Source organism: Jaculus jaculus, chromosome 8 (genome assembly GCF_020740685.1).
Source record: "Jaculus jaculus isolate mJacJac1 chromosome 8, mJacJac1.mat.Y.cur, whole genome shotgun sequence".
Lineage (NCBI taxonomy): Eukaryota > Metazoa > Chordata > Mammalia > Rodentia > Dipodidae > Jaculus > Jaculus jaculus.
In genome coordinates, this window is record NC_059109.1 from 25117019 (window position 1) to 25128441 (window position 11423).

The window sequence follows — 11423 nt, forward strand, 5'->3', positions numbered from 1 at the left end:
GTGGAAATGGTTCAGGGATTAAAGGCACTTGTTTGGAAAGCCTACCAGCCTGTCAGTACCTAAGTACCCACATAAAGCTAAATACACAAAGTGGCCCATGCATCTGGAATTCGTCTGCAGTTGCAGAAGGTCCTGGCATGCCCATACTGACTCTCACTCTCTGTTCACAAATAATTAAAATTATTCTTTTTATGAAAAGAGGAGTATGCAGAAAGATCACAATAGTTACAATTATAAAGAACACATTTAACTTTGATAGATTTAAACCTTATTAAAAATGTCCCAGTGAAAACTTATTTCACATATAATGCATAATTGATAAAAGAATTCCAAGTCCTTGCTAAATGTGGTTACCTACCATTTATCACAATGGAAAGCAACTATATTTTCTATACAATCTACTTCATTATTAATAACACTTATTTGTTTCAATTTTGCTTTGCTTATGCAGATTTTTAGCCATACTCATATTGAAGTAAGAGAACCCTTTCTTAAAATTTCCATCACAATTCCTTGTGTAGTCCCCCAAGTTTACACACAGAGGAAAGAATTCCATATGCATCACATCAAACCTGACTACTCAACAAACTCCTAATCCCTACACAAATGCTTGTGTAACAGTGAACATATCAAGTAAAGAAACTTCTAAACCATTAGCTGTCCTCATCTGCAGGCACACTCATTCACACACACTCATGCTTATACACACTGATGCTTGCACATGTGAAGCAAGGCTGTGGATGATTCTTGGAAACAGATGCCTGCTCAGCTCCCTTGTAGCATCATGGAGTGACTAAAGGGACTTTCCCTTGTGACTGTTCTCCCACTCCACAGACAAGAGCAAAAGCAGAAAAAAAAAAAAGGTAGCAAGTAAACTGGAGTTCAGCTTTTTATATGGAAAATCAAAATGGCCACAATGAAAGCATGGAGCACTATGCAAGTTTCACTTAATATATTGATGTTTGTTCAGTCCTAGACATAAATTATCCTGTCTGTATTATTTTGCTGTTCACAAATTATAAGAAAAAACAACTTGATGTTACATACATTATAAGAGAACTTTATCAGAATTGGTAAATCACTGAAAAATGTGATTTTTAAATAAAATTGTTGAACCAAAAAACAACGAAGTTTGAGATTTAAAAATGTATACTTACACTTGGTAAAGTCCAAGTATGTCTTGAGCAATGTGCTAAGTATTTAACAGGCACAATTTGAGTTAATACAACACCCTATTATGATAAGTATGATCCCCATTTTATAAATGAGTCAAACTCACTTACTCATCAAAAGTGGCTCAGTCAGTCTAGAAACTCAAGTCTATCAACACCAAATTATTCCTTTCAAATTTGAAGGAAATAACATACATAGAAAATGTTAATGTGATCATATATATATTATATAAATGTCATAATATATATAATCTTCAATATATTAAATGAGAACATTAGTTAAGTAGATTGAGAAGAAATTACCACAGGAAATTACTAACAGGAACTAAAATATCTTAAACCATTAATCTATCACTTATTTTTATATTCAATAAAATGTCCTATTTTTCTATTGTCAGTGCAATCAGTATTACCAAGCATTCTATATCTAAGAAGCTAGTCATACAGAATGACAGTTATTATGTGAAGAGCAAGTTGAAATACAGCTTCATAATCTCTTAGCTTCATGGTCAGAAATCCTGTAATACTACTGGTAGAATGTAATACAACTTTTTTTAAATGAAAACTGATTTTGGATTGAAGTGTCTATTTCAATTTTTGAAGAAATCTTATTTCAGTCTATCATTTCATCTGCAGTTCTCACAAAAAACCCTGCTAATGCACTTACTGCCACATGTATACATGCATGGCACAGAAGCGCAAAACATACTTTACCCACATTCTTATGTCCCTAACATAATATAGCTTTAATTCATCAAATACTACCTATATTAAATAGTTCCTACAGTGTCTAACAAATTCTAAAATTGAAACAAAATTCTAAAATTGAAACAAAATTCTAAAATTGAAAAGAGGAAAACTTGAATCATTTTGGTTGTTCAGGCCTTCAGTTTTAGTAATATTTCATCATTACAACATTTATAATTCATAATCAAGGGTTAAGGACAGCAACAATATTATTTTCTGGTTTCCTATAAAGTAATAATAAATGTTGATCTTCAAATTGTGAAAGGGACAACTTGGGGAATATTAATACTATATAAGACATACTAAGGGAAAAGGAAGGAAACAATGAGAGAATGAAAGACAGACATAAATTCACCAGTTTTCTTACCACTGTTTTTTGGAATAGCCATATGTAACTAGCCATATTTACCATTAGTATTTTTTAAATCTATATTTGTGAAATAATATTTCAAAATGTGGTTATTGTTCTTGTTTAAAGCATTATTAAAACACACTGTGGAGATCACTCACAGTAACATCAGTAACACAGTAATGGAATCAGTAATGATATGAATGGTCCTCATCTTCTGGAAAAAGAGAGGATTAAGGGTAACTGCCTATGCAAGGTTAGTTGTTGTTTTTGTTATTATTATTATTATTTTAATCAATATATTGGCACTGTTCCTTTTTTGATCTTTTTTTTTTTTTTTCCATTTAACCTACGTTTACTGAAATTTTGCTTAGCTCAGGTGAGAAGGCCTTCAAAATACCAGTTTTTTTATTTGATGAACTCAAAGCCTGGCGAGAGGTAGTAAAATAAAATTGCAGTGCCCTAAATGCTCAGACAAAACTACAGTATTTGCAAAAGGGTATGGGAACCAGCAAGCATATAGGTCAAACAGCCAAGGCCTATTTCCTCAAGGAAAGACAGGTTCACTCTATCTTTCTATCTTCTGATAAAGAGTGTGGGAAGACTTGCAGAAGAAGTGAGATCAAAGTAGGATTTAAAAAAAAAAAGAGTAAAAGGCAGCTCTAAAAGTAAGTGAGGGCAAACAGGACAAAAAGTGAGGAAAATTAAAAAGAGAGAGATGAAAATACTCAAGATTGTAGATATGTACCTAAAAATCAAACACACACAGAGAGAGAGAGAGAGAGAGAGAGAGAGAGAGAGAAAGCACACACAGCAGTCAAAGTTTCTACAGTTACATAGAGAGGCTTCCCTTGGGTGGTAGATTATCCAGGATTAGCATAGGCAGAGAGCAAAAACAAGTGAGAGTGTGTTCCGATTTCCTGGAATCTATACAGGGATCCCAATTTCCTTTCATTAAGTACAGCCATTGATGTTGGTAGCAAACAGTGCTTCCATTAAGGTTTATTATATGACTTAAATATTCTGGTGTGGAATTCTTCTGCCCAAACTCTTTAATATTTGTTTTATTTAAATAAAGCAGTAAGAAATAAAAGGCTAGGCTAGAATCATCTTCAGCAAAGAGGCCAATAAAATATAGCAACACTTTCAGAAAATTCAAGATAATTTTGTGGTTATCTATCAGTATGTTCCCAGAGTTGCATCTGAAAAGCACATAAATACCACTGCTATCTGAGTTTCCTTTAAAAAACGCATCATATCCATTATATGTAGATCAATCTAGAAAAAAAAATCAACTTTTTTAGAAAAGATATCATTTGGGGAGGCTTTGTTGTTTTCACATAAAAACTGGGGGAGTGTCAGCTAAATTTACATTGGTACATGTTACTTCCAAATATGTCATTTTTTTCAATCAGAAGATTCTTAAATATCTTCACATGAAATATTTCAATGAAATATTAGGATGGTAATATATTATGTTGTATTTTGTGGCAGTTGGTACAATCAAGAACAGTAATGGTATTCTTGCTGTTTTGGCCCTATATTCAGTACACAGATGCAATGTTAAGAACTAATAGAACTCCTGTCTTGAAGTATATATCTCGTTTTGGAGACTCTCATTCCTCAGTACACAGTGCCATTTTGTCATCCCAGTGGACAATTTGCAACATTCAACATCCGGCATATTTTTATCATCCTCCAGTAGGTCATGAAACAATCTGGAATTGTGTCTTCCAAGTGTGCAGCCTCTCTTGTCAACTCTGGGCCACTTCCATGATACAGTCCAAGTGGAACTACTCAAGGTGTGCTTTCCTAGCCAAGACTTGGTAGTAAAATGCCAAGTTAAAAAAGGGGGTAGGCAATCTTGTATTTGTTCTCTTAATGATTTGGGATTATTAAATATAATTTCATAGAACATAGAAATCATCAAAGAATCTAAAATGTAGGTTTGATTTTTAAAGCCTTATTATAGAAGCCAGAACTATTAAGTTTTCATATATAATGAAGAAACTGAATAAAATTAAAAGTGAGCAGCATTTTAGAAGACAGAATTCAATAAAAAAAAAAAAACCTGAATTAAACTAAGCATGAGCAGCACTGGTATATGTAATGTCTAACCTCAATCTCTGAATCCCATTATGTAATTTACTTAGAATGGTATTAAATAAAGAGCTTTCAGTATACTATTTTATACATCATTAATATAAATATTTCAGATCTAATACACTTTGCATATATTTGACTGATATAGGAGCCTAAATTTTTACATTCCTCTTTTATGGTAAACATCACAAAGAGACTTTGTTTGAATGAGGTATGTAAACTTCCAGCACACATTTATTAAAATTATTTTTTAAATTCATTAACTACAACTATGTCATCAGAAACTACTTAGCTTCACCTTTCTAAGTTCCTAAACATTAAAGAGCACAAAATTCTGACTACAGAGAATACAGGCACTGCAATGTATACTGATATAGAAATAAATTTTCACAATTTAGTAAATTTCTAGGTCAACTCTATGAACATTATAATATTTTAACAAATATTTACATATCTGTGCAAGGAACTCCTTCTAATTCCAACAGCATACAAGAGAAACGCATTCCCCTCCCTCATGCAGTATACACCTAATGTCTAAAATTCACTTGTTCATTTACAAATCAAATGGGTATCCAGTACAGTTTCTCTAAGTTGCAGAACTAACTTAACCTATAGCTCACACTCAATGCCATCAAAATCTTTGAAAACAATGCACAATGTGCCTTCAACTTTGGTTGTTTACTTTAAAGGGGGCTTCAAAATTGGATTAACCCTCACTACCAATTTGGTAGTAGTACATTTCTACATTTACAATTTCTTTTAAAATGAGAATAGAACAAACAGAAACTAGTTTCTGCTGTTAATTGTTTTATTAGCCAGCTTGTGGTACCACATTCTATGTGTACCAGCAGCTTCTTCTATGGGACACACTAATGAGTTTTAAATGGTGTTAAATACCATCCCTGCAGATGCAAGTGCTTCTCTGGGATTTTTACTAGAGAAAAGAACTCCTGTAATTTAAAACTGCTTTGTTTTCTTTTGTCTCAGCTGCTGGTACAACACTGACCCGTGCAAATTTTAAGGAGGCCCTACCCCTCTCTCAGTTCCATCATCCTGCAAGTATTTTCCTAGCAGGCCTTTCCTCCTGAGCCAGTACACTTCCACACTTCCCATCCCCCAAGTTGCAGCCAATGGAATAGAAGCAGAAGCTAGTGAGCTACTCTCCCCATCCCCCTCCCCTCTTCTTGCCTCCCTTACAAAGCCTTGGCTCCCCTTAAAGAAAATTCTCCAACAACGTGTCAATTTTATATTGACCACAAAGGCAACTTCTGTTGGGGGAGGGGAAGGAAAGAGGGACTGGAGCTTTGGCTGTCCCTTTCCACAGACTGGGATCTTTGTGGCGATCAGAAAACATTTCCTGCATAAGAAATCGACACATTCTCTGGTAGCAGGATTGCAGGGCTGGGGCGCAAGGAGGAATATGCATCAGCTCTGTTCTCAAATGAATGGAACACAGCCATTAACCTTCCCAACAGGAAAGTCATTTTCTCAAAATATGTCATGCTTTCTTGCATTATTAAGCATTATCCACAACCTCAAATCCTCACAGCACCCCCACTAGGAATGGGTGAAAGCTACAAGCCACTCCAGGACTTTTTGTTCTTGCTCTGCATTTCTGTTCTACCGTTTGTTTTTTGTTGTTGTTTTGTTTGTTTGTTTGTTTTTCCATCTAGCTCAGCTCTGAGAGTGTTCCCCCTCTCTATCCACAAAGGAACAAGAAGTTAGCAAAAAAAAAAAAAAAAAAAAAAAAAAAGCACAATTACACAACGAAGATCAGGTATACAAGACATACATATTTTAGTTTTTCCCCTCTCCTGCCCTTCACAGCCAGACACTAAGGAAGCCTTTCCCCCTATGTCTCTCTTAACTATCGAAAGGGCATGTATAACACAAGATTTCCTGGACAAAACATCTTCACTGAAAAGTGATAGCTCCTAACTTCCATGTCAAGCAGTCTCTAGGTCCATGTAAGCTTGCTTTTGACTGTTCCATATATGTCACTATGCTCCCAGCACAGGGAGGAGATGAGAGGCTTAGGATGCAGAGGAAATGACATGCAGGGAGTCATTTGCTGGACTGAATCAGAAAGAAGTTAGCAAATGCACTTCACAAGTGGGCTGGACAAATGGTACAAGTCTCCCTCCTTACCAACCCCTAATGCACGCTGGCCTCACATCTCTGTATCTCTTTTCTCCTGAATATTCCACCCTCACTTCCCCAGCACATTGTTGAGCACCCTCCTCCCCGCCCCCAACTAGGTTCCCCACCATCCTTTCTGCCTTATCGCTAAAGTCTTGAAAGCTACAACTAGCTTAAGAGACCTTGAAGAGGGATGATCACCAATCATTTAAGGGCAAACATGACAGAGTAAAGAGCAGTGATTAGGCTTGACTAGTGCAGCAACACATCTCACCTCCATCCCAAGCCTTACTCTCCTCTCCTCTGGTACCCAACCTTCCCCTTTCCATTTTGGGCACTCACCTTCCTTCGGTGGTCTTTTGGCCTCCCTGGTCAGATTGCAGACTTGAGTGGTTTGCAGCTCCTGGGTCAGGCAGCCCTCTGTCTGCTCATTCAAGGGTAACACGACATTATTTAACAAGACCAGCGACTGGTCATCGATGCCCCACTCTCCCAAATGCTGAGGGCAGGAGCACTTTGTATACATGATCCCACAGGACTCTGTTCTCCCGTTTTCTGATTTTAAGCAGCTCTCCAACCAAGTGCATAAAACATGGCAACCAAACTGGCTTGGGCTCACCTTGTTCAATACCAAAAATTCAAAAAAAGATTTTTGATCTTCTTCCCCTTTTTTCTGTAATCCTGGAAAATCAGTTGGAAACACTCGACGTATTTGAATAAAATTTTTATCATATTGTAGAAAAACGAAAGCATTCTTGGAACCACAGAGTTGCATTATAGAATGATTTTTTCTTAAAAGATCCTTTATTTTTTCATGGGAAAAATGATCAAACTGATAAGCCAGGAGGGAAAAGTTAGAGCAGCTAAGGTCCTTTTTGGAAAATTTCAGGTAAATGCTATATTTGGTTGGATCTGGATTTTCCAATGTCCAAGTGCAGTTTGTGAAGTTTTTGGGAAACATTTCACTTACAGAATAAGATCCATAAATGACTCCCTTCACCAAAGTTGAACACCAGAAGTCTTGGGCAGCATTAAATCCAAACATAACCAGGAGATAGGTGGAAAATATATAAATCAGCAGGTTACGAACAGCCTTCATCCTATGTCATTTGGCCTGTAAAAATAGCAAGGAAAGTAAAATGCAAGTAAGAATCTACAGACATTTTTAAAAAAGAAAAAATCTTTCAAGAATACAGCCAGTTGTTTTCAAAATTTTCATTTTAAAAAAAATCTCTTTTTACAAGAAGGGCAGTTTTTTTTTTCTTTATTTTATAACACCAGGAAATTATCTGTTGCTGTGTGAACAGCGCCCTCACGTGGTTATTCGTAATTCTCCACGTTAAATTTAAAAAGAACATTTAATAGATTATTAATACGAATGCCCTAACTCATCCACCAAGATTTCCTCCAAATCATTATCATTCATCAAGTGAATCAAAGGAAAATCGGGTTTTGTGAATATCATAACCTAAATGTCAATGGCCAAAATATTTCCAATCAAGCAATATACCACCTTTCCTTTCCCTCAGTTCTCTGCCTGCAGTAAACATCATCTCACAAAATCTAATCTGATAATCTGGAAGCAGCTGTCATCACATTATTTCTTTTCTCTTTCATGTGAAAAGTAATCATGATAAATTATTGCAACCGTTTTAAAAGCACAAATGATAATTTGTTTCAGATGGAACATCATCGCCCAAATGCCCCTACTTGCCTTTGCAGGGGCCACCCTGTGAACCGATGAGAAATTCCTGTGCAAAACACATGTGCATTCACATGGACCCATAGAATTGTAAAGCCATACCAGAGAAAGGGCAGAAAAGGGTAGATGCACAGGTAAGTCTTGCTGCTCAGCATTACCACTGAGTACAGGATTTGAAGTAGTCATTTCAGTGTGGCATGCCCTCCTGGGACCCATAAAGTGGATCACTACATTAGTATCTGTATCTCAAGGCGAAGCCAGTGAAAAATCCCAGAACTGCAGCAATTTAGATGGATTCAATCCTTATTGCTTTATTTTAAATTTGGGATATTTTACCTAATGTTATCTACTGTTAATGAGAATTCACACAAAATATTAACATATTTTCCTAGTCATTTAGATTAATGAACTGCTCCTTTTCAAACAGCTCCAATGTTCTTCTTCTTCCTTACAAAATCATTTCCCCCTGGCCTTGCATAACAAAGGTACCCTTGATGATATCTACCTCTAGAAGTTGTTATCCAAAAGCAACTTGACTATTTTTCAGCTTTAACCTTTAAGAAGTTATTTCTTAGAATAAGTGACAGTGCTGTTTTATTCAGCATTTGAGCTGCTAAAAGTGATGCCAAGTTAATTTTAAAAGTCTTTATTTAGGCTGCAGTCTCTTCCGCTGTTTTGTAAACAGAGACAGACATACAGACATATAGACAGTTAAGAGTTTTCAAGCCTTTTTGCCTGAGTCCTCTTTGAACCAAAGAATAAAAACCCTCTTTCCTCCCCCATTGCATAACACACACCAACGCATGCACTCCGAATCCAGTGACCAAAGTCCCTGAAACCTGATCTGCATTTTATAGATTAGAATTCAAATTCTTGGCCTTGATAGAAGCAAAACAGCCCCCAACTCTAAATCTCTATATAGCAGTAGTCTAAAATAACACCAGAAGTGTTGGGACTATGAAAACAGTGTTCAGTTTCAAACAGACAGCTCAATGAGTAATGCCTTTTCTGGTTGAGAAAATAAAAGTCAATGAGCATGTAAAGGTTTAAAAAATGGGGAAAGTTTTGTGAAATTCTGGAACCACTTCATGGTTCTCTCCCCCCCCCCCCGTGTGTGTGTGTGTGTGTGTGTGTGTGTGCTGTAGCACTTTGCAGGCAATGCAGGTCTGCGCAGTGTTCTTCAGGAGTGTAGGCGTCGAGAGCCAATGTGACAATAAGTGTCTAAATTAGGAATTCCATCCATGAAAGGGGGCTTCATTTTAGAATCAGGAACTCGAAAAGAGGTTGTGTTTCTTTTCATTATGAAATCGATACTTTTGCTTCCATGTATTTGACAGTGCACGGTCTGCAATGCTGTGCTCACCAATGATTAGAAAGAGTAGGAAATAGCTCTGTTTTCACTCCATGCCTGTTCAAGACAGCCAGCACCTTCTACATACGCTCTTTGTTTTTAATTGGTGTTAGTGTACCAAATCTTGTTTTATTTAGAATAATAATTAAAAAAAACATAAATCAACCCCACCACTACCAACACACACACTCTCTCTCTCTCTCTCTCTCTCTCTCTCTCTCTCTCTCTCTCTGCAGGACCTGTTCAAGATTTTTTTTTTTTTTTCCCTGTCTAAAGGAAGGAATGGGCAGGGGATTGTCTAAGGGCTGGTCACCGAAGTCTCGAGGATGCTATATTTATTTATATATTTATCTGTCTCTTGTTGAGAAGCAAACCGGCATCGAGTTTAGCTATTCTCAAAACTGGTTTTCTGGGTGACACTTTAGTTTAGTCGAACATAGACGGCGCCATCACTCCACTGATTTTCCCCCCATCGAAGACCCAAACCTACTCTATCTATCTTAACTTCCTTTTAACCTGAGCCGCTCCCCCCCCCAACCACCACCGCATCAAATTTCCCCAATCATGCAAAACTGCCAGATTTTGTGGGTCTCTCTGGTTATTCCTTTCGACCCAGCACATCTCTTCCAATCCAGACTTCTTTAACTTTTCAACTGCGGCGTTGAAGTAAATGCAGACAGTGAGATTTGCTTGAGCCTCGCCATCCTCCAAGCAACAGCCTGGCTCGCCTGGCAGTGCCCGGGGCAAAGAGACAGCAGCCCCGGCTTCAGGGAGGCGACCCCCTCATGAGACAGAGGTGACCCGGGTGCCCCTTCCTTACCTTCCACTCCGAAAGCTCCGGGAGGCTCTAAGACACCACCAGCACAGGCACGCGTCCCAGCAACAGTGACCGAGAGACTCCCCTTTGGTCCCAGTCACCGTTGCCCATTTTCCCCGGCTCAGCTTCAATTTAAAATAACAATAATAAATAAATAAAAATTCAGGAGGGCTTATTATGTGAAAATACACGCATATGAGAAGCAAAAATGAATAATAATAATAATAATAACAATAACAAAAAAAAAGCGATTTAAAAGAAAAAGAAGAAGCCCCAGCGGCCAAAGCTTTTCCTTGCGCCTTATCCAAGTGGTGGCAGGCTCGCGGGCGCAGGCGGGGAGAGGCCCCGAACACGCGCGCGCGCGCACACACACACACACACACGCACACACACACGCACACACACACACACAGAGGATGCGAGCGTCGGGGGCGAGGATGCTGCTGGCCGAGCGCGGCGCGCTGCGGGCGGGCGGCGGGCTGCTGCTGAAGCGCGTGCGGTCGGCTGGGTCTGTCTGGGCTGGGGCGTCCTCGTCTTTCCGCGCTCCTTCCTCCCGCCTCCTCTTCCTCCTCCACACACCCCCGCCCAGCCTCTGGTCCTGACGGACGGACGGACGGCGTGTGTGGAGCGAGGGAGGAATCTCCGGCTGGCGACGTCGGAGAGCTTGTCGGAGTGCCGGCCGAGGAGGGCGACGCGCGCGCGCGCGGGGCAGCGCGGCGCTCGTAAAGCTGGGCGTCGGGGGCGCGCCGGGGCCGGCGCTCGCTCTCCTCGGGCGGGCGGGCGGGCGGGCGCGCTCTCGAAGTGGGGAGGGCAGGCAGCGCGCGCTCCCGAGCCTCGGCGCGCAGGCGCGCGTGCTCGGCGCGGTGCAGGGAGCGCGCGCGCGCGTTCCCCGGGACGGACCCGCGGGCGCTCTCCTGGGGCGCGCGGCGCCGGGGACGCGCCTTCCCGGAGTCGTGCCTCGTGGGGCGGGGGCGAGGGTGAGAGGAGCGGAGGAGGGAGGGAGGGAGGATGGAGGGTACCGGGCTCGGGAGGAGGGCGCCGGG

At 39.7% G+C, this 11423-nt stretch overlaps 1 protein-coding gene across 3 annotated transcripts in view; it reads right to left on the reverse strand.

Moving 5' to 3' along the window:
• Positions 1-10809, reverse strand: part of Adgrb3 (adhesion G protein-coupled receptor B3) — a 772147-nt gene extending 761338 nt beyond the window's left edge. For 2 of the 3 annotated variants that reach the window (XM_045156937.1, XM_004653066.3), the window contains exons 1-2: positions 10384-10807; positions 6853-7624 (exon numbers count right to left, since the gene is read on the reverse strand). In XM_045156937.1, coding sequence (XP_045012872.1) covers positions 6853-7609 — 757 coding nt within the window. In that variant the 5' untranslated portion in view covers positions 7610-7624; positions 10384-10807. Of the gene's footprint in view, positions 1-6852; positions 7625-10383 lie in introns of all 3 variants that reach the window. The other variant, XM_045156936.1, reaches the window with a different exon arrangement.
• Positions 10810-11423: the final 614 nt, after the last annotated feature.